The sequence below is a fragment of the Podarcis erhardii genome (assembly GCF_964252035.2).
Source record: "Podarcis erhardii genome assembly, chromosome: 3".
NCBI lineage: Eukaryota > Metazoa > Chordata > Lepidosauria > Squamata > Lacertidae > Podarcis > Podarcis erhardii.
This window is the reverse complement of record NC_138507.1, coordinates 58,361,020-58,384,188: the sequence shown is the minus strand read 5'-3', so window position 1 is coordinate 58,384,188 and position 23,169 is coordinate 58,361,020. Positions and strand designations below refer to the sequence as shown.

The 23,169-nt window shown below is 39.5% G+C and overlaps 1 protein-coding gene across 14 annotated transcripts in view; it reads left to right on the top strand.

Moving 5' to 3' along the window:
• The window catches only part of PTPRK (protein tyrosine phosphatase receptor type K), a 341,149-nt gene that overhangs the window by 315,360 nt on the left and 2,620 nt on the right, over positions 1-23,169 (top strand). For 6 of the 14 annotated variants that reach the window (XM_081856118.1, XM_081856124.1, XM_081856119.1 and 3 more), the window contains 15 exons: positions 1,335-1,519; positions 2,791-2,878; positions 5,708-5,784; positions 5,985-6,002; positions 8,438-8,474; positions 10,337-10,434; positions 11,783-11,899; positions 13,711-13,880; positions 14,330-14,465; positions 15,062-15,211; positions 15,752-15,925; positions 17,024-17,155; positions 17,797-17,922; positions 18,773-18,936; positions 19,461-19,596. In XM_081856118.1, the coding sequence (XP_081712244.1) occupies positions 1,335-1,519; positions 2,791-2,878; positions 5,708-5,784; positions 5,985-6,002; positions 8,438-8,474; positions 10,337-10,434; positions 11,783-11,899; positions 13,711-13,880; positions 14,330-14,465; positions 15,062-15,211; positions 15,752-15,925; positions 17,024-17,155; positions 17,797-17,922; positions 18,773-18,936; positions 19,461-19,596 (1,808 nt within the window). The remainder of the gene's footprint in view (positions 1-1,334; positions 1,520-2,790; positions 2,879-5,707; positions 5,785-5,984; positions 6,003-8,437; positions 8,475-10,336; positions 10,435-11,782; positions 11,900-13,710; positions 13,881-14,329; positions 14,466-15,061; positions 15,212-15,751; positions 15,926-17,023; positions 17,156-17,796; positions 17,923-18,772; positions 18,937-19,460; positions 19,597-23,169) is intronic. The other 8 variants (XM_081856122.1, XM_081856125.1, XM_081856120.1 and 5 more) reach the window with 3 other exon arrangements.

Here is a 23,169-nt window from a genome sequence, read left to right as displayed (position 1 = left end):
GAAAATTACCTTATGTTAATTTTTTGTCTAAATATATCACAAGTGTTTGACCAGAAATACACAAGAAGGAAAAACTAAAGCATGTTATGTGGTCTAAATGGTATATAATGTAAAAGAAATTGTGCTGGAATACTTGTAAAAAATTAAAAACAATAGCATGTACTTCCCCTGCATTGTTTACGGGGGGTGGGACCAAAGGTACAGAAAACTATTGCCACTAATAAATTTGAGCAACTCAAAGAAGTTTGCATGAGTATGCTGAACCATATACTTGCTATGGATTTTCACCTGAAAACATTAACTACAACTTTAAAACCAGAAGCAAACTTGCCTAATACTGTATTTGCATTTAGCATCCACTCATTGTTACTTAATGAACTTCCAAAATGGGGGGGGGGGGGTGGAATCCATGGCAAAATAAAGCACTGTTTTTTCTTCTTCTTTTGGACATTTTTCCAACTTGCACCACTGCATGAAGTGAACTTTGTCCATTCTGTTTCTGGTGCCTGGCCAGATACCTCCAAAAACACTTAAGCAGAGTGTGAAGACAACAGCCCTCTCTAAAAACAAGATCCCTTTGAGACTCTTGAAGGCCAACAATGGTTCAGTTTACGTTGCACATACCGATTATCTCAGGGTGAACTCTTTTTGTGCAATGGTTCCTTTTCTCTCTCCCCACCTCCAAAATCTCCAAGGGTACATGAATTACCTCTGTGCAGCAGCCATAAAATGTAAAGCCAGCCTCTGGTCCAAGCAAGATTGACAGCTTTGCTTGAAGCATTTACTCTTATCATGTTCTTAAGGAAAGATAGATCACAGAGAGCAAGTCCATGTGAGCTTGTAGCAGGTTTTGAGGGCTCCAAGGCAGCCATAAATAGAAGGTTACTGCTTACTCAGTATATGTATGGGGCATATAGAGATTGCAATAGTGTTGTAAGTTACCCCAAGGCCCATCAGCTGTATACAAAAGTTAACAGCAGTTTGAGCCTATTCTGGCAATTTGTGCTGACTAGAGTTGGCCAACACAAAGTGAGTTCAATCATTTACTGCTGGACAGTGAATTTGATTTAAAAAGAGGGGGGGACATGTAAAATTATCTTCTGTGCTATCATCCTGGTCCCAGGTGGAATTAGCACTGCCTAGTTCTCGAGACAGCGACAGACCTTTTCCCAAAACAATGCTTTTCAAAAAGCCAGAACACATTTGTTGTGTGCACATTCCTTACTGTGGCTTCCAAAACCTTTACAGAGTGCAGCAGCAAGCTGATTTAAAACTGGACTGTATCTTGGAGTATTTGAGTTTAATTATTATGCTCTGGATTAATATCACCACAGATGAAAACCACAGTGCAACAGCAGAGTCAAGTCGTCTGCTCGATGTGCCTCGCTACCTCTGCGAAGGAACAGAGTCGCCATACCAAACAGGCCAACTACATCCTGCTATAAGAGTAGCTGATTTGCTGCAGCATATCAACCTCATGAAAACATCTGACAGCTACGGTTTTAAAGAAGAATATGAGGTAAAAATGTCAACAGCTGTGTTTTTTCAATAACTTAGGAGAGGCCCATTGAGAGTACAGCTTCTTGTTTTCGCGAGTTCTTAATTACAAGAAGATTAAAATGAATGTTTAATTGGGATTAAATTGTTAAAAGACCACTTCTCTGTGAACCATGAGTCAATGAAATAATCCCAAAGAGAAACTTTGAAATTTCATTGCTTTAGATGCTATATCATAAAGCATTACAAAGGGTGTGCTTGAAACATCCGTTCTCTACCGAAAGTCCCTCCAGTTCTGCAGCAAATTTTTCATAACCATTCTTAAGTCAGCTGTTTTAACACTGATACTTATGTCAGATAACTGGTTGCTATCAAGGTATGGAGAGAGTAGGACTGTGGTAGGTGGATCCATCCAACCCTACCTGGTTGGCCACTGTGGGAAATGGGGTGGTAGACTAGATAGGCCACTGAAATCCTTATGTTGATGTGCTTAAACCCTGTAAAAAAATTCAGGGTACAGGGACAGTGAACAGAGCCTATAGCAGAGGCAGATTTGGGCCAATGTGACCACATTGGGAGCTGACGCTAGAGGGTGCTGCAGGGCTTTGCAACTATAATGCAGTGAATTGAGAGAACAGAAGGCGAGGAGCAGGGGGTTCCAAATTTTTGCCTCATACAGGACTGAAATTTTAAAGACCAAAATCTGCCACTGCCCATAGCCATGTTTGAACAGCATGGGCAAGCCATAAACATGACTTTACTGTGAATGAGAAGCATGCTAGTTCAAGTCCATATTGTGGTGTTTCACTTAAGAAATACTTGATTTATTTTTGTCACTGTGACAGTCTTTAAGCAGAGGCTTGACAACCATATGTCAGGAGTGCTCTAATGGTGTTTCCTGCTTGGCAGGGGGTTGGACTCGATGGCCCTTGTGGTCTATTCCAACTCTATGATTCTATGATTCTATGATTCTATAAATCATTTTTAACTGGGAAATTCTTTCTTCACATGTTTACCTATTTGTTGTTGGACAATTTATGTTATTTGTATTAGGGATGGAGAAACAGGCGAAAGCAAGAAGCACACACTTTTTTGCAGTTTAAAGTAGCAGGCCTTGAATTTGCTCAATGTTTGCTTCTGCCCCCATCAGAAGTTTCCAGACCAGTTATTACATTTATTTCTAATGGTAAATGCTATTTTGAATACTAAAACAAATGTTGAAATAAATGCAAAAATATGTGTGAATTATAATCTCATCTCTCCCCCCCCCCCTTTTCTTTTTTTAAAATAAAGAGCTTCTTTGAAGGGCAGTCAGCTTCTTGGGATGTGGCAAAAAAGGATCAAAACAGAACAAAGAATAGATATGGAAACATTATCGCATGTAAGTTAAAAGTGGATATTCCATTATGTTGATGAATATTTAGTAAACTCATACAGCATATCTGGTTCCCCCATCCATCCAGTTTCCCTGTCTGGTAGATTTGGCTGAGAAATGGTGACTGAGCATCATGGTGAGTCTGAGTGGAGTTCTGAACAGCTCTCCCTATTCCTGGTCCATCACTTTTATCACTACACCACATTGATTATATCTACATCATGCAGATTATAGGGCCACAATTGTTGACTGAATCACATTTTACCCTTATAATGAGAAATCAGGGGAAGTTAAGTTTGACAATTTCTACTTAGAACATGGTTCAATGGATTGATTGTTGCCTAGCAACAACATGAGAGGGAATCCAGGTCTCTTGCTATGCTGTGTAGCCTTTCAGCTGAACTGGTGCTGGGTGGAGGTGGTAAGTGTGTTGAAGGAAAATAGAATTGTTGTTGTTGTTGTTGTTGTTGTTGTTGTTGTTGTTGTTGTTGTTGTTGTTGTTGTTGTTATAATATGCCGTCTTTCTCCCTAAGGGGGCAAAGCAGCTTACAGATAGAAATATGGTCAGATATTTATTAATTTATGTACAGATAAAGGGTAATTTTAAATAATGTTATAATAATCAGAAGTGAATGAAGGGATGAGAGAAAGGTGTAGTAAGATACAAGTAAAAAGTTTTTTTCTGCAAACCAATTTCCCCTCTCTTTAGTTCTTTTTAAATTTAAATTAACATCTCACTGCATTTCTGTTACACTGCTACACCATATTTGATTTTTCAGTTGTCTACTGCTGGTGCATTCTGATGCAGTGATTAGAATCAAAGAACCCTGACAGATCCTCAGGAGTAAAGCTTTTGATAGTTAAGACCAAAGCACAAACAAAATTTGATTACCATTTTACAACAAGAATAGCATCTGCTATCACGGTGCTAGTGGGAAAACAGCTGATAAAGGCTTAGATTTCTCTGTCCATCATATTCAGATGTGTGAAAGAGTATGCATTCAAATCACAATTTTTCAAAAGCTGAACATTTTAGTGATTGTGGTGGGCCAGATTCTTAACTGTTCAGGGTTCAGTTCACATACTACCTTTGGTAGTGATAAAGGCACCAAGAGATTACACTATGTGCCATTATTGCTTGGTGAACTGTGTTTTTTGTGACTTTCCTCCTGAAAAGCCTTTTTACTCCACCGGGGGATGGGGAATAAATAGGACTGTCTGTGAGTGCATCTTCTTCCTTCCCGTTCTTCCAATACACTGATAATTTCTCTGATGGCCTTTCTCAATCGCCCTGCTTGTGAACTAATTCCACTGAGCCATTTGAGTGGACCAGCCTTTCCCAACATGGTGCCCACCAGATATTTTGGACTGCGACTCCCTGACAGTTGTAGCATAAAAATATCTGGAGAGGGCTAGGATGAGGGGAACTATACTAGAGTGATGTGCAGCATATCCATGTCACTGCAAATCCACCTAAATGACAGTGTTAAAAGTAAATTTCTCCTATGACAGGTTGCTCTTGAGCTAAAGCTCATCACAATGAAGCAGCTGCCACATGGAACTATTTAAAGTAGCTGTCATGCATCAAAGACTGAACTAAGCTATGAAGTCTAGTTTAAGACAGATTGAGGTTGAATCCTGACAAGACAGAAGTACTGTTTTTGGGGGACAGGAGGCGGGCAGGTGTGGAGGATTCCCTGGTCCTGAATGGGGTAACTGTGCCCCTGAAGGACCAGGTGCGCAGCCTGGGAGTCATTTTGGACTCACAGCTGTCCATGGAGGCGCAGATTAACTCTGTGTCCAGGGCAGCTGTCTACCAGCTCCACCTGGTACGCAGGCTAAGACCCTACCTCCCCGCGGACTGTCTCGCCAGAGTGGTGCATGCTCTAGTTATCTCACGCTTGGACTACTGCAATGCGCTCTACGTGGGGCTACCTTTGAAGGTGACCCGGAAACTGCAATTAATCCAGAATGCGGCAGCTAGACTGGTGACTGGGAGTGGCCGCCGGGACCACATAACACCGGTTCTGAGAGATCTGCATTGGCTCCCAGTACGTTTCCGAGCACAATTCAAAGTGTTGGTGCTGACCTTTAAAGCCCTAAACGGCCTCGGTCCTGTATACCTGAAGGAGCGTCTCCACCCCCATCGTTCAGCCCGGACACTGAGATCCAGCGCCGAGGGCCTTCTGGCGGTTCCCTCATTGCGAGAAGTGAGGTTACAGGGAACCAGACAGAGGGCCTTCTCGGTAGTGGCGCCCGCCCTGTGGAACGCCCTCCCATCAGATGTCAAAGAGATAAAGAATTACCTGACGTTCAGAAGACATCTTAAGGCAGCCCTGTTCAGGGATGTTTTTAATATGTAATGCTGTATTGTTTTTAATACTGATTGGGAGCCGCCCAGAGTGGCTGGGGAAACTCAGCCAGATGGGCGGGGTATAAATAATAAATTATTATTATTATTATTATTATAAGACAGCTATATATGCCCCTACTTATCATCATCCATTGCATATACACATATTTCAGTGGAACTCCTAAAAAAAGAAGTGTGTTGCTTCTGCTCAGGTTAAAGTTTAAACACCAGAGTAGTCAATATCGGGCCCTCCAGATGTTTCTGGACTCCACCAGCCAGCATGGTCTATTGTCAGGACTTTCTCCTGAAACATCTGTAGGGATTCATGTAGGCAATCCCTGGATTAAAGGCATCCACTAAAATGTCTGTTTTGTTAGATGCTAATATCTGCTAGTCCAGTCCCTTCTATCATTGTCTACATCCATCCACACCTATTGTACATTTGTTCTGGACAAGTTTTGACTCACACAATATATTTACAGATGACCACTCCAGAGTGATATTACAACCTGTGGAAGATGATCCTTCTTCGGACTACATTAATGCTAATTACATTGATGTAAGTAGATGATACAGCTTGGTCTTTTTCTTTCCAGCTTCTCTCTGTGAAACTTTTTTGCATGCAATTCCTACAAACTGAATGACAGCTTCCCCCCCCCCCAATTAAGAACAAAATGTACACTTTTCCTTGTTCTCCGTCCTAGTACTCACTGACATTGTTGTGCTTTCTTTCACATCTGACTTTGATTTGGGCTGTAGATTTGGCTGTACAGGGATGTAAGTACCACTATATGTGAATAACAGCATCCTGTTATGACTATTTAATATAGCAAACATTCTCAGTTGTGTTACTCTTCTAATTTTTATTACTAGATATATGTGCATGCCTCATTTAATTAATCCCATTTATATATCTGGTCTTTTAAATGTTCCTTTGTGTTAATAATTTATGTTTGTACCTGTATTTTAAAAGTTAGATAGTCCTATAGTGCAGTCATGAAAACCATCAGCTAAACCAGCTGACCTTATCTGTTAAAGAAAAATCGCATTTTGCTTGAGTATTATTTTTGTTTGCTTTGGTCAGTAGCTTTTATTTTGCATTCCATTTTCATGTGAGAAGCTGGATAGTTTGGTGTATAGTGCTGCTTCTGAAGACACCTGGTTATGATACGAAAGGGGTTCTTGATGGTGGTGAATTGTCTCCTTTTGTTAAAGGGAGTCCAGTCATGATCATTTTTCTTATGGGCTGGGGACAATTCAGTAATGGTACATATAGTATATACACAAACATATATATTTAGAGACATAGGTTGTATCCACTGACGTTGTCCCATTAGCACAAGGAGTTTCTCTCCTTTTTTTCTTTCTCCTGCCCCCACACCTTTTGTTCTGGGTGTTCACACAACTCATAATGTGTGCTTCATGATTCCACCAGAGATTATGTCTTGGACAAGTATGGACATGTTTTGGAGACACAAAATATATATCTATTCAAGAAAAACAAATGGAAATAAGGGGGGAAGGGTTTGGATATGATTTCACTGAAACTAGGTGAAAATTGGAGATTGGGCAATTTATAGTGCAACCCGCACCATGCCTACTCAGAAGTAAGTCTTGTTGAATTTGGTGGGGCTTACTCCCAGGCAAATAGGGTTCAGATTTTAGCCTCAGTCACAGTGGAGATCTATTAAATATAAGCATGACTAAATCCAATACAACAAATGTTAAGACCCATGAATGTGGTATGCCTTAGTAGGAAATGACTCAGCAGTTTGTTGTTGAGAAGTGTCAATATAAAATTTGTGGCTTTGCTGATAAATTTGCAGAAGTATTGTTCTCTAAAATGGAAGTCATTGGCCTAGCACATGCAACTCACTCTAATTTTTAGGGACCTTTGCATGAAGTCCTCTTATTAAAACCATCACAGGTTCTTGGTTAAATGCAGAGAGACACAATTCTTTCTAAGGCAACATAAATGTTATTTTACAAGCATATACAAAACGGAACTAATTAATTTATTACAACAAAATTTTAAATTGTGCACTAAAATAAATACATAAGCATATAATCTATTTGAATATCAAGTTCTCTTTGGGTGTTCATTTCATAGCAGAAATTTCCCAGCTCAAGCAATTCAGTAGAATGTGTTTTATATGAGGAAAATTACACAAAGTTGTTTCCTCCAGAAGTATTTTTAAGAACAAGGATAATACATAATAATTATTGAGGGAACATTGGAGGAGAAGGTGTTTACAGGAGCTTTAGCACTGCATATAAGGCTCATATCTCACATTTGTATACAAGGGGATATAGGTACTTTTCCTTGCAAGCCAGCACTACTAAATTGCTTACTTCTTCTTACAATGCTGTGCCATACTATTAACAAAAAATGGCACTTGGAAATAATTTCCATGGGTTCTGGTTATTATTGCTTTTTTGTAGTTTTAATACACTGAATAGTGTGGAGCTCTCTCCAATGCTTGAAAATGATAGCGTAGAAAAAAATCAGTAGTACTATATGTGCATGTGTATATACATGTCTTTATATAAAGTATTATATATGCACACAATTTGTTTTAATTCTAAAATTTGGTTTATATAACTGCACAAAGTATTTTTACAACATTGCATGTAGATTTTGAATTTGTGCACACATACACATTGTCCAGCTCTAACATTCAGCTGTTCTGCTTGTTATTTATGGCTCTAATATTTTTTGCGCATTCATAATGGAAGTTAGTTTTTGCTAATTAAGTGTGATTGTTTCTTGGCTTATTATATGGAGCAGCAAACAGAACTATTTCAGTTATAAAAAGTGAAGGCAAAGTGTATAGTTTCAACACTGAACTAATACTAGCAGAGATCCAGTTTCACATGACACCTATTAGGAAGCATTGATCTAATATTACGTAAAGTACATGTTGTATTAGGTTATATGAAATTTCCATCCAGTCTTAAGCACATTCACTCAGAAATGAAACCATTTGAAACCAATTGGACTTCATTTCTCTTCCAGCACTTTACTTGGAAGTTTTTTTTACAAAAAAATAATAATAGTTAAAACTAGGCGATATAGCTGACCAGCTACGACTACCATATGTTGAAAAGGATGCCTACAAGTGTCTTGGGTGTGCCTTCATTTTCCCTACTGGATTCTACTTTCAAAGCTAATAATAGTCCATTGTAGAAATCAACTTATTTTGCTTTTTCAGGGATACCAAAGGCCAAGTCACTACATCGCAACCCAAGGTAAGAGTTTGCCAGAGTATCTGTCATTTTGGATAGTATCTGAAGGGTTACTCCAGCCATTGTGTGGCAGGTTGTGAGAGCATTCTTCTACTCCTAACCCTACTCCTCCTTCATGTCACAAAAACCTGACCTGGAGAAAGGCTGCCGCATGACCCCTGGCTAGCAACAATGCTTTGTACAGCAAAAAAGAGACACCACAAGGTTTCTCCTGTTGGATTAGGAGCCTTCTGCTTCATGTTACCCCTTGTGCCAAAGTGTGGGGGGGTAGTTTGGCGAGAGGGGTGGAGGGTTGCTTGTTTGAGTGTTTCAATTGGTACATTTGAACAGTTTGGTTTATTTTCAGGACAAACCCCTTCTCTAGTTGCAGTGAATGTGGGGCTCTCTATTGGAGTCATGGATCCTTGTTTTTCGTTTTTGTTTTTTACACCTATATCAACTCGGTAATAGTTACAACCAGGCAGAATAATCATGAAAGAAAGATAATTTGCCTCAAAGAAGCAAGGCTTCTGCCTTATCTGAAGTGTCTCCCTTGTCATAGCAAAAACTCTTATTAATAATTTGGGCCATAATTAATTTAAGGTTATCATTTCTGGAGAATATAATGAAGCATTAACCATTACTGCAGTGAATTTTGCCCCATTAAGCTTGAAGAGATTTCTATCTCTTCAGTGCTTAGCTGAACCCATGGAACCCATTTTACAATAGGAGAACCTTGAAAATAATAGCTAACTAAAATGGAGCCTAAGTATTTTAAGTAATTTAGCATCTCAGATTATAATTGTGTGAGCTATATAAAATTAAGTACTATTAAATACTGTTGGTTAAGTTTCATCTAATATAGTTGCACCTAATGCTTGCTGTAAAATGTTTACTATAGTCCACTGTAGGTACAAGTAACAAAATAGAGATGCAGCTGTTTGATCGGCTTAAGAATTGCATAGCAAAGTGTCTGTAAAGATCCATTTGCTTGTCATTTACTCGTGAGGGTGAAACCCACAACAAAAACCCACAACAACTCTAGCTATGTTCAAAATGTAAGCACAGGTGCTGTTTCTGACTTCTTTGTTGCTTAGTTTAGGCCTAATGTACTAGCTAACCATTTTTATTTTATTTAGTGCTGTCTTTTCCTTAGAACATAAAATAGCCCTGCAGAAATGGACCAAAGGCCAGTCTTGTCCAACATCCTATTTCCCACAGTGGCCAATTCAGTGTCTAGAGAAAGCACACATAGAGGACATGGGTACAATAATCCTTGCCTGCTGCTGCTTCCTAGCAGCTATTTTTCAGTTATACACTGTCTTGAACCTGTCCTGACTAGTAGTCATTGATGGTGTTACCCTACATTAATTTAAGAAGGGGATATAAATTTATTAGAATTAGAATCGAAGCAGGGCTTATTAAGTTAAGGTACTAGACTGAAACTTAAGGGGCCACTGCCAATGAAATTCATCCTATGGGGGAACAGGATGGCTGGATTTTAATTAACTGCAAAGTTCTATCGTGGACAGACCATGAGGTTCTGTTGTCTGTAATAAAATGACAGCAGGAGAGCAGGACAAATAGAGTTTTCCGTAAAGACTATGATAAGATGACTTTTCATGTGCTAATGAACCCCATATTAAAACTACTGATTTTTAGTACTTCAGTGTTTTCTTGCATAATGCCAAGTTGAAGAGTCTTAATGCCTAATAATCTGGTTTAAGTGAGACACTTAAGCACTAATGAAATATAAGTTATAAATGTGCAGTGGTCCGGGGAGGATTACTGGAGTCCTTCATACCTAAGGAAATAACTGGCAGGTATTTTAGAGATCAGTGGCTTGGTAGTTACTTTACATTTATTTAAGAGCATTTTCTTTTCAGGTCCAGTCCATGAAACGGTGTACGATTTCTGGAGAATGATATGGCAGGAGCAATCTGCGTGTATTGTTATGGTTACAAATTTAGTTGAGGTTGGACGGGTAAGTAGTACCTTAGAAAGTGCTGAAACCTTAGGAAACACATTGAACACTGTAAATGTTTTGCTAATGAAAATTGAAATCAGTGCTTTTGAAATAAAGGAACCAGAATTTGAAATAAAAGATGCCAGAGCAGATTACCACCTCCCTAGATGAGAGCCAGGAACCCTACTGAACTTGTTCTCCCTTATTCATATGTGTCTAACATGTCAAAGGACTTGTGTGCTTAAAATCCAGCACACATATCCCCAATTTCTTGATTGATATATGTTGTATATCAATCATGTGATTTAGATTGAGTCACATTATGTGTACACCTATATATAAGCACACCAAGGGCCTAGAGATGAGATAAGCGTATATGGGGCAAGAAACCACAATATCATTCCCCCCCCATGAACTTGTTGAACAAAGCATTAATCAACTATAGCATGTCTTGAAGTGCACAAATGATAAAGTATTGGATTAATAAAGAGAATTGGGTGTAGCTCCAAGTCCAACACTATCTGACCAGTTTGCTAAAGACTTTGTGATTATATACCATTGGGCTATACTCTTCCTGAAGACCCTAAACTGTATTTCAGCCTTTCTCTGCTTATTGTAATGACATACAAATAAAAGATGGACATTTGATGGTGTAAGTTAGAAAAAATGGAGAAGTGGTTCTGAAAACAGAAAAAAAAATGATTGTGAAAAAATGAAATACGTAGGTAAACACTGTTCCTTTTTAAAGAATAAAAGGTAACATCTGATGTAGCCAGGGTTAAAAAAAGAAAAAAAGAATGCTTGATTAGAGTAAGGGAGCAATACTATCTTCAAAAAAAGCCGGTGTAAAATGCAAACAAGCAGAATTTAAACCAGAGTAAGGTTGTACCAGATCCAAACTCCATTCAGTTGCAGGACTTCTGCTGCTGCTGCTCTGCTCTTCCTTGCTTAAGTCTAGCAGAGGGAAAACAAGCCTGTAAGATAGCCTTTTATACTGAGTTGCAAGGTCAGGTGACTGAGCTACATGGTCTTAGTACCCAATCTAAGTCCTCCCTCTCTGCTCCTACCCCAGGATGAGATTATGCTTGGCTCAACTGGGATTGGGAATTTAGCTCCAGTTGAACCAGGCATCAGCCTACTGAGCTGGAAATCTGCTGCATCCTAAGCTACTCACCCCAGGAGATCTTGCTATAGGATCACCCCCTAAAACTTGATTCCTTTATTTTTGAAGCATCTTCATTGGCTATTTCATTCATGTAATGGCATATATATTATTGTATTACTAGGCAGGATTAATAAGACATTGAACATTTTTGTGTGCATTTGCCTTCCTTGGTTTGGAGATTTTTCAAAACTTTCCTTGCAGGTTAAATGCTACAAGTATTGGCCTGATGACACTGAAGTGTATGGGGACTTCAAAGTTACTTGTGTGGAAGTAGAACCGCTGGCTGAATATGTGGTCAGGACATTTACCCTTGAAAGGGTAAGTATATTTAAAACTATTATGTATACAAAATGTATGCAAGTTGGTGCTATGATCATCTATGCCATATGATTGTCCTGCCAATACTTCTGTCCCTTACAATCCCTTATCTACATCCATTAACAACTCACGTGTTGACTTCTTTATCCTCATATGAATTCATTTTGCCTATCTTCTCTTTAAAATATGTCTCAAACTATTTTGCCACCAGGTTACATTATGTTGTTATGTTCCAATTTATTTCTATGCTAACTTTGGGGCAAAAAAGGCCCCCAGAACAGCTCACAAAATGTAATACTATTATGTGGGTGGTGCTGTGGTCTAAACCACTGAGCCTCTTGGGCTTGCCGATAGAAGGTTGGCAGTTCAAATCCGCGTGAAAGGGTGAGCTCCTGTTGCTCTGTCCTAGCTTCTGCCAACCTAGCAGTTCTAAAATATATCAGTACAAGCAGATAAATAGGTACTGCTGTGGCGGGAAGGTAAACGGCATTTCCTTGCAGTCTGGCACTTGTCACGGTGCTCCATGCGCCAGTAGTGGTTTAGTCATGCTGGCCACATGACCTGGAAAACTGTCTGTGGACAAATGCCAGCTCCCTTTGCCTGAAAAGCAAAATGAGCACCGCACCCAATAATTGTCTTTGTACTTAACCATCCAGGGGTCCTTTACCTTTTTTACTTACATTATACTTTGGTTAAACCAAATGTAAGCATTTTGTTATCTAAGCTGTATTATGGATTTTTTACTAGTCCCTTATAGTAATGCATAATGAGTTTCATTTGTTGATTCATTCCTTGGCTGCATGCAGCGAGTAAGACCAGTAACTATGACACTTGGCTTAGTGTTGAATCCCAACCAGTGATTGTATTTTGTTTCACTCAGAACTAATCATGATCAAAGGCTTTAAAGTCTGAACTTGATGAACTGTAGTTTGTTTAAACTTAAGTTAATGAACAAATCAGAGTCTGAAACTATGGTTTGATCCTAGCTTGTTTGCACTAGAGTTCAAAGAAACCACAACTCCTAAAGTTTGGATTTAATGGGGAAATTAGCTGGTTTTAGAAATGGAAGCATATGCTTCTGATCTCCTTGTTGGTGCAACAGAGAAGAGGAAGGGAAGGGGACTGTGGAAGTTTACAATCCTCACTACTTTTTATTTCCATCATTACGCAAGTTGCGTATTATTCACCTGCATTTGTTTTATTTTCACTTTTTATTTTGGAGCATTTATTTTAATCATCATTCTGTCTTCCATGAAGTACCTTGTAGCTCTGTGATGAGGCCAGGTCAGTTACTCTAGTGTAAAGCTTCATGCATTTCTAATGTAGTTTTGTCATTTATGTACTATTTCAGTTAAGTCTTTAACTCCTCAGGACTGCTTTCCTTATGAACAGTTATGCACTGTCGTCTTTACTTCCATGCTAGCACATGTGTTTCATGCTTAGCTTCTTGGGAAAGCCTTTTCATATGCTGTTGTAATTTTATAATACATGCAGCATTGGCACTGTAAATGTACAATTTTCAAGAGAAAATAGTGCCGCATTCAATATTATATTGGGTTTATGAAGAAAGCTGATAAAGATCAACTGACAGATTATATTTATAGTCGCACATAAATTCAATTGCAGAAGTCCCATTTTAAGCAACAGTTGTCACATTTTTGGCTTAGAATACTAACAAAAATGTTTATTGATTCTGGTAGATGTTGTGCTTGTCTCAAAATTCAATATTTTGATTTGAATGTCTTCCCTGATCCCTAATCCATCAGATGAACAAAAAATATTGTCTGCTTTTTGTTTTTCGATTTCGACAGAGAGGTTACAATGAAATCCGTGAAGTTAAACAGTTCCACTTTACTGGCTGGCCAGATCACGGTGTTCCTTACAATGCAACAGGCCTTCTTTCATTCATACGCCGTGTTAAACTCTCCAATCCTCCTAGTGCCGGGCCTATTGTTGTGCATTGCAGGTGTGTAGAGAAGAGGTAGATGCACTTTCTATAACTTCTCAATGTGTGCATGAACTGTGTCATCTCCTGTGAAGTTGTCTTAGTGTGACATTGTGTGATTCAGTCTTTGTTTACTTTTCTCAACTTGGTTTATTCTTTCTCAACTGTCACTTTAGCAGACGTAGCTTAATGATACTATTGCCCAATGTCCAGGCTTCCTGATTGTCCTACTCAGTCAGTTTCTATTTTATGTTTTCTAAAGTTTTCAGCTACATTGAGGTATGAATATGGTTTGGATAGATGGGGGGGGGGGGATTCTGTTGACTATCTCAACTTCTTCTGGAAATGCAAGTGAATGAAACCACACAAGCACACATTAGAATAGAATGTGTGCCTATATAATGACTAGGGTTTTTAATTTGTTAGGGGGAGTTGTGATTTTAAGTGCGGAAATACTCTGTAAACCCTTTTCTGAATCGTTCCAGTGCTGGAGCTGGAAGAACTGGCTGTTACATTGTAATTGACATAATGCTAGACATGGCAGAAAGAGAAGGTGTTGTGGACATCTACAATTGTGTCAAAGCATTACGCTCACGCCGCATCAATATGGTACAGACTGAGGTACAGTGCTTCTCCACTCTTAATAATGGGGGTCCCAGTTCCCTTCTTGGATGTGTTTTGCCTGAGTGTCCTAGAAATAACACAGGACACGCCATTAAGCAAGAATGAGCAACTGGTTCAGGCCAGAGTACTAATGGGAAGGTGGGCATGAAAGAGGTTTTAAATATTATACAGCTGAACCAGAATGGTTTGTGTGTATATCCCTGCTGATAGTTATTGGCATGTGGAAATGTTCAGAGCATTTATCCAGAGCTATGTATTTTTAATGCTGTTTCCAGTAACAAGCAAATTTGGTCGGCTGGCAGAAACATAAAAATGGAAACACCTCCCCCCAAAAAACATTAAATCTCTGACTTCAGCAAATTACTGATGCCTTTGCTATTTCTAGATTTAAAAATTTGCCATTCTCAGGAAATCGCCCTGATTAAGTGAATCCTAGTTAAGGAATGGACTGTACTTAAGGCGCTTAAGCAGTATAAAAAATGGATTGAGTTAAGCTTCCTTGAATAAGATTCCTAGTGAGAAGGTATCTAAAAGAGATTTTGTGACTTTAAAAAAAATATTGCTAGACTATTCTTCTGTTCCTTCTTTGGCAGGAGCAGTATATCTTTATTCATGATGCAATTTTGGAAGCCTGCTTATGTGGTGAAACTGCCATCCCTGTCTGTGAATTCAAAGCTGCATATTTTGATATGATTAGAATAGACTCTCAGACAAACTCTTCACATCTCAAAGATGAATTTCAGGTATTTTCAGTTGCTGGTAGCTTTTATATACCAGCATTTTAAAAAAATCTTTTTTGCTTCTAGTTATATATAATTTCTCCCAGTTTGTATATCAGATTCACAACCTTTGGCCACCTCCTTGCATTGAGCCTAATGTATAACCTAGTTCTTTCATTATGTGCTTTACAAAGTCATCTATAAATGTGGAGTACAATTGTCTGATTGTAATTGCCACAGGCTGCCAATTTGTTTGAACAGCAGTGACCTTCGGCCTGCCAGGGGTGATTCTGCATTTTAAATAGGTGTGGAACACTTTGCATGTATTTCACACAATGCTTTCTTTTCTTCGTTTTGGGCGGAATGCAGATTGAGAACCAATGCAGATCATTCATTTTCACTCTCTGTCATGGCTGAAGTGCATTACCACTCAAGGAAGGCAAGCCCTTTGCTTGTCTCATAGCAGTCCCACCTAGCAATGCTATTTGGTGCCGAAATCTATTCACGAATCTGTTCTGGTGTGGGGTGAGCTATATTGTACCAAAGATTTCCTCTGCCCTCTAGACCCTGAATTCAGTGACTCCTCGGCTGCAAGCTGAAGACTGCAGCATAGCATGCCTGCCAAGGAATCATGACAAGAACCGCTTTATGGATATGCTGCCACCTGACAGATGTCTGCCTTTCTTAATTACTATTGATGGAGAGAGCAGCAACTATATCAATGCTGCCCTTATGGACGTAAGAACCGTTTCCTTTGTCTATGTAACATGCCTTGAAATGATGGGTCGTAAAGCTGAAAATAATAATTGCTACTTAAAGCTAGTTAAAAGAAATATTGCTAGTTAAAGAACTATTGTTGGCTTTCTTGCAGTGTTTGGTAAAATGGGTTGCACAGTGGTGGTTCTCTTGACTTTCCAATCCGAGTTTTTCATGCTTTCAGTAGCTTGTTGAAATTGAAAATTCACGAAAGAAAACTCTAGAAGGACTTCCATGATTTGTATGTTAATTTGCAGCCAGTTCTAGCAATTTGTCTTTTGCTAATGAGTGCAGTCCCAGGAGAAATAATGGATTAGCAAGCAGAACAGTGGAGAAATAATACTCAGTTCAACATCCTGCATAGCTGCTACCATCTGTACATGCAAAGTTTAGTTTGTTTGTATGCCAATACATGTGTCCAGTGGGGAAGGTTCATAGTGCCATGGTAGAGCATATAATCTGCATGAAAATGCTTCCAGGTTCAGTCACCAGATAAGGCTCACACTCCTGTCAGAAGCCCTGGAGAATCACTGCCAGACATCACTGTAGACAAAGTGAGCGAGATAGCCCTGTGTTCTCTTCCTATATTTAAAGCCTTTCTCCAGTTCCCCAAACAGTTATATATAAATACAATAGAATGTCTAAATAAGTTTCCTAATTTGGGAGATTTTGATATAAAACTTAAACTCCCTTTCTCTCTTTGTTATTCATTATAATTAATTTATGTTACAAACTCTGGCTGTATTTACAACCTTAGCTTCCTTCTACATCTACAAAGAGCCCAAGGCATTGTTTTGTTGTACTTTTAGGTAGTTTCATGGATGTCTTAACAAATTCCCCCTTAACCTAAACAACCTGTGGGGCTCAGAGCCCAAGGTTGATACAATTTGCACTTTCTTGGAAATTAATTCTAATGAAGTAAGTAAAGGCTGACTTTCAAGAAAATATATTGAGGTTTGTGAGGTGATTTATCTTGTTTTCATATATAATGTTGAGCATGCTCTATGTGCTGGGGAGGGCATGATTGTTTCTGATTGCAATTCCTCTTTTGTTTACTACTTTTCCTTTTCAAAAATGCAGAGCTACAGACAACCTGCTGCTTTCATTGTCACACAGCACCCTCTACCAAACACTGTGAAAGATTTTTGGCGATTAGTATACGACTATGGCTGTACCTCTCTTGTGATGTTAAATGAAGTTGATTTATCACAGGTAAGTTCTTAATGGTAATCTGTAAAACTGTAAAACTGTGGTTTACAGTTAGTGAGACACTGTAAACCACTGATCCCCAAACTGGAACGCTCCAATGTTTTGGACTACAGGGTCCATCATCTATGCCAATCTTGGCTGGGGCTGATGTGACTTGAAATCCAACAACATCTGCAGGGCAGTATATTGAGGAAGGGTGATCTAGAAGAAGATGTAATCAGGTGGTAAAATTTTCCTGGAATGTACCACTTTATACTAGGTTAATAAGGCCTGCATGTACTCTACAATTCTAGATCCACTTATAATCATAGAATACAACACACATCAAAGTAACTAGCACTGCAAACTAATACTAGTCACTTAAATAATCTTTGTAACCCCAAACAGGCCCTGGTGGCAGCTAATAGTGTTTCTAACTGTATTGATCTATACCTTCCTCCCCAATGGGTACCATGTTAACCAAATATGGGGAACTCTTGGCTCCTTCAGCAAGGTCTGAGGTAATTACATTGCCTCATCCTGCAAAGCTGGAGCAATACAGTAATGTCTGTCTTGCAGTTGTGCAATCAAGCATTGATTTCTTAACACAAAATACATGTGCAATGCTAGCTATAATTTAATTTTACCTATTAAATATCATGCAGGGCTGTCCACAGTATTGGCCAGAGGAAGGATTGCTGAGATATGGCCCCATCCAGGTGGAATGCATGTCTTGCTCAATGGATTGTGATGTAATAAACAGAATTTTCAGGATATGCAATTTAACAAGGGTAAGCAATATGTTAATCGTTAACACGGGAGTCATGTTTATTTATTTCAACACTAAGTAATACATGCTTTTAAAAATACACACAACTAGCTATGGGTTTTCAAAATAGTTTGAAAAGTCTTCATTTGCACCATGGTGCAATTAAATTGCACTGTAATATACACTAAAGGCACCATGGATTTTTTTTAAGGTTTACCAATAGTAAATAACAATTAATTTGTGAGTGGTAAAGTGGTGCATTTTATTAAACAAAGTGGTGCAAACAAATATTCATTTATTTCACGATGAGCATTTTAAAAGTTCTCAGATTCTTTCCAAACCACCATTTTCTAATCCAGATTGTTTTCACATCCTTCTGTTTATTTTATTTTTATGTCATCTCCCCTCCATGAGAAATACCTGTACATATTTATAGTAGTCACACAAAGCAGTAGATAACTTTGCTAAACTCATGATTATTACCTAGACATATGGGGGATTGTAGAGTTTAGCATATACTTTGATGCTGAAACTATGGGTCATTCTAACATGCCTTTGTGGGAATCAACAGCTGAGCAATCATGCTTCTCTGGCCTGTGCCCTTGGTGCAACCTGATATATTTTTTCACCCAATGTGGCCTCACCTAGCTAAGTTTCCACAAACATTTCCCCCCAATATCATCTTAACACCCTACAACATCCTTTTTCCAATTGCATTTTTGTTTTGTTTTACACTCAGCCTGATTAAAACTGTGAATGCTTGCTTACCTTGAAGCTTCCAAAGTGGTCTTAATAAAGCTATTACTCTGCTGAAACTTTTGGATTTTCTATAATGGTTACTTGTGATTGTTGATGTTGTTTATTCTCATCAGCCTCAGGAAGGCTACCTGATGGTACAGCAGTTCCAGTATTTGGGATGGGCATCTCACAGGGATGTGCCAGGCTCCAAACGGTCGTTCCTGAAGTTAATTCTTCAGGTTGAAAAGTGGCAAGAAGAATGTGAAGAAGGAGAAGGCAGAACTATAATTCATTGTCTGTAAGTGTGATATAGCATTTTCACCCTTAAATCTAATTATCCCCATGCTGTGAACTGGCTTCCATACCTTGACTAGTCTAGCATGACTCGCTAGAGGAAGGATAGACTCCTCTATTATTTTCCAAATCAATTTTTCTATTTAATGCAATCTTTTTCAAAGGTTATCCTAGAGGTCAGTGATTGCCATGAATCTGCAACTAAATGCTAATTAAAAGGGTTAGAAGTACATATGTGAGGTTTCAAATGCTCCATCTATGCAAGCGTATCGGTTTGCCAGATTGAATTATCTCCTGTGCAGCTCTGGGGCTTCTCCTGACCAAGCTAATTTCAGGACAGAGGGGAGAAGGGCTTCCAATTGTTAATCAATGAATGTCACTAAATGGATTCCTAGCCATGTCTACTCAGAAGTAAAGACTAGTATATTCATTAAGGCTTACTCCCAACTAAGTGGGTTACAGTTGTAACTTTATAACTTAGTTGGATACAACCATTTAAACCATTCTTTCTTTCTTTTTTCTGCTCAGGAATGGTGGTGGACGAAGTGGAATGTTCTGTGCCATAGGCATAGTAGTGGAAATGGTTAAAAGGCAAAATGTCATCGATGTTTTCCATGCAGTAAAAACTTTGCGGAACAGTAAGCCAAACATGGTAGAAACACCGGTAAGTTTGTCGATCTGGAATGTTAATTTATGTAGACAGACAAAAATAATATTTTTTAAAAAGTATTGCCAAACAAAGTCTCATAGATAGAAATGCTCTCTGTGGAGAGAAAAAACAACTGGGACTATAAAAACACAGTTGCATCCTGCATTGCAGATCCTGTATTGGGTCAGACAAAATACCCTCCAAGTTTCTTTCTCTCCTTTATCAGAAACCTATTATGATACATTCACATCCAAGCATAACCTCCCATTTCCCCCCATTTACTGAATGCCTGTGAAAATGGAATGCATTTTGTCACCTCTGAAGGATGTCTCGCTTTGGGAAATCTCTGTTAAGATTGTGGTTACACCTTACTCATTGAAACATCTCAAAGTTCACTTCCTGTGTGATTTGGTATACAGTGTCAGGAAGGTATCACAATCTATAATCTACAGATGACACGATACCTTGGGAGAGAAGAAGAGAGAAAGTAGCTCTAAAGCAGGGGTGGGCAACCTACAGTCCTCCACCTAGTTTCAAAAGCCCTCTGGCAGGAGTAATCTGTTCCTGCTGAATCAACAAACATTGAGAGAAAGAGAGAAAAGGCATAGTGGCCCCTGCCATCACTGGCTTCATGCCTACCCTCATTTGTTATGAGGACCTTGATTTAATACCTCTGAGGGCTCTCAACAGGAGGCTGTCCAGACCGTACAGTAAGGCAACAGGCCAGGCGATAGAGCCAACACCATGCCCTCCAGATGCTGGTGGATTTATCTCCCTTCAGCCCTGACAGTTGGCCATGCTTGTTGGAGCTCATGGGAGTTGGAGCATAACAGCATCTGGAGGGCATTATGCTGGCTACTCCTGCTATAGAGAACACAGAGACACAAGTCACTTGCTTACTACCACTACCCATGCTCTCCTATAGCTGGTTGAGGTTAAAAGGCCCAGGCTGGAATTCTGTATTTACAGGAAATACAGTTGCCCTATGGCCTGAGCATTTCTGGAACTTTTCACTTCTTCCTGAAGTCAGCTGTAGGGAGCTAAAGGTCGCTCTTACCCTCCAGTTAGCTCACCCCATGATCTATGCCTTCTAGTCAACCCACAAAAAACACAGTCAGAATCACACACACATATGCATGTGTGTGTGTGTGTGTATTCACATACAAAACACACACACCTAGACCCAAAACGAAGAAAAAAGACAAATGAACCAGGCTACCCCACAAAAAAACCAGTAAGGTAAGACTAGCCCCATCTTAAAAAAAAAAAAACAGAAAAAGAACCAAACTCAACAGAAGGGGCAGGTGACCTTGACAGCCCTATTCTGATGCTTTGGGGGAAGGCAGAGAAAGGATGATGGAATCACTCATCTTCTAAATGCAGGTGGCGACCATTTTGTGTGAGGGTTCTGTTCGCGGCACCCCCATGCACATCGGCAGAGTGCATATAAGTGCCTCCCGCCCCTGTTCTGCCTTATTCCAGGTCCAAAAGAACCCATGTGTCAGTGATCACACATCAATTGGACGCACTTAAATGGTCACCGCCTGTAGTAAAACAGAAATAGCTATTAGTATATTTGCTAGTGGGTGGGGGTTTTTTTTCTTTTCCCCTAGTGTAAGAAAGCAAAAAGGAGTGGAAGGTGCAGGGAATGTTTATGGCAAGGATCAGCAACCTTTCTCAGCAGTGGGCAGCTCCAACTTCCTTCAGACCATGTGGTGGGCCGGATTATATTTTGAAAAAAATAATGAATGAATTCCTATGCCCCACAAATAACCCAGAGATGCATTTGAAATAAAAGGACACATTCTACCCATGTAAAAACACACTGATTCCCAGATCATCCACAGGCCGGATTGAGAAGGCGATTGGGCCGCATCCGGATTCCAGGCCTTAGGTTGCCTGCCCCTGGTCTATGGGAAGGGTAGGAGGCAATGAGAGCATGAAGCTGTGTCAGATACAGCAAACTAAAAGCAGGGACATAAAAAGACAACAATTTCCCTTCCGACCTATCTTGATCACAGTCAGTGCTGTTTCAATTCTACTGCAGTTTGGTTTGCATCAAATACTACGTTCTCTCGCTGTCTGCTGTGATTAATGGCATAATTAAATCCACACCCTTTCAATGCAAATGAAATGCAATGTAAACAGAGGGAAACAGTAACTTTGTAGCATGTGTACACTTGAAGAAAAACAAAAACCAATGAATACCAGTCAGCAGGCGCGTGCAGAGCTTGTCTGAGACCCGGGTTTGGGAGTTCTGTTAGAACAAAGTTACAAACAAAAAAGCAGCCAGTCCCTGGTGAGGCCCCGTGGCTGGTTTAGCCCTCTGAAGCCCAGGATAAGTCTAACCTGCTGCCTCCCTGCACAGGCCTGCCAATCAGTATATGCTAGATTGGTTTTCCACACTGGACATGGGGCAAACAAGTGAACATCAGCAATTTCTGCTTCTGTCTTCATCAGAATTTTCCCCAACATCCTTAACTAAAGGTAGTAGAGGCTTGGGGTGGTGGGAGAGAAGGGAGAGAAAAATGGCTTTCCCCCCTCCCTTCACTTCCAATTACTTGCAAGTCCCATCCTGTAGTACTCTCTGCTTGGCTGCTGAATTTTCAAACATGTTTAAGGGCTAGGTGGGTTGTTTTGTTTCCTAAGAGGGCACTTTTAATAAGGCTGTTTTTGATACTTTTGCAATTAAAATCACTTCAGAACATACACAGTGTAATGTAATCAATAAGCTTCTTGTCTAGAATTTCACAGGTTACTATTTAATCTTTAGCACAGAAAATGAAAAAAAAAATACTTATATTTCATTGCAATCTTACTCTGTAGGTGCATGTTTTCAGTGTCCCTGTGTTATGTAGGTGAACCATCTTGAACACAGCAGCTGTTCAAGCTAGGTGAGGAAGCAAGCCAAGAAAACCCATGTAGCTTTGTTACCTGCCCTACATTTAGCAAGATGATCAGATAACCAAAAAGAAGGGGGTGGGACCTTTCAGAAAGCTTTCCCCACTTCCTGCTTACAAGATTAAGTTTCTAGACTTAGGGCTGGGGGATGGGGCAGTGGGAGTGCGAGGGGAATTTCTCTGTCTCTCCCTTTGAGAATGCAGAAAATCTTCATCTTAGTGAGGATCTGAATTTCTTTTCTCTCTGAGAGTGGACCTTGGAGCAAAACATGTATCTCAGAACGCATAACTTTGTACAGTCCAGCTGCAAACTCTTGCGGTACATCTCTACTTACCAACAGATTGAAATTGAAATTCTTAGATATTTGACCTTACAGAGCTCCCTGTCACAACGGGGAAAGCTGGACTTGGGTTACTTTCAGTTTAGCAGCAGAGAAGAGTGGTCTCTTGCTGTAGTATTAAGACGCTGATGTTTGTTAATGGCTGGATGCTGTTTGACTTTGTGAAATGAACGTTGTCCAGGAATGAGGCAGTAAAGTTCTTCAAACTGATTAATGAAAACTGTTTGTTTTCTATCTGGTAGAGTAGCTGAAAGAATCACAGGGATGCAAACCATTAGTCACAAAGAGATTCCTAGACCATCTTGCTTTAAGATGCATCTCAAGCTATAGCAGCAACACATACACCT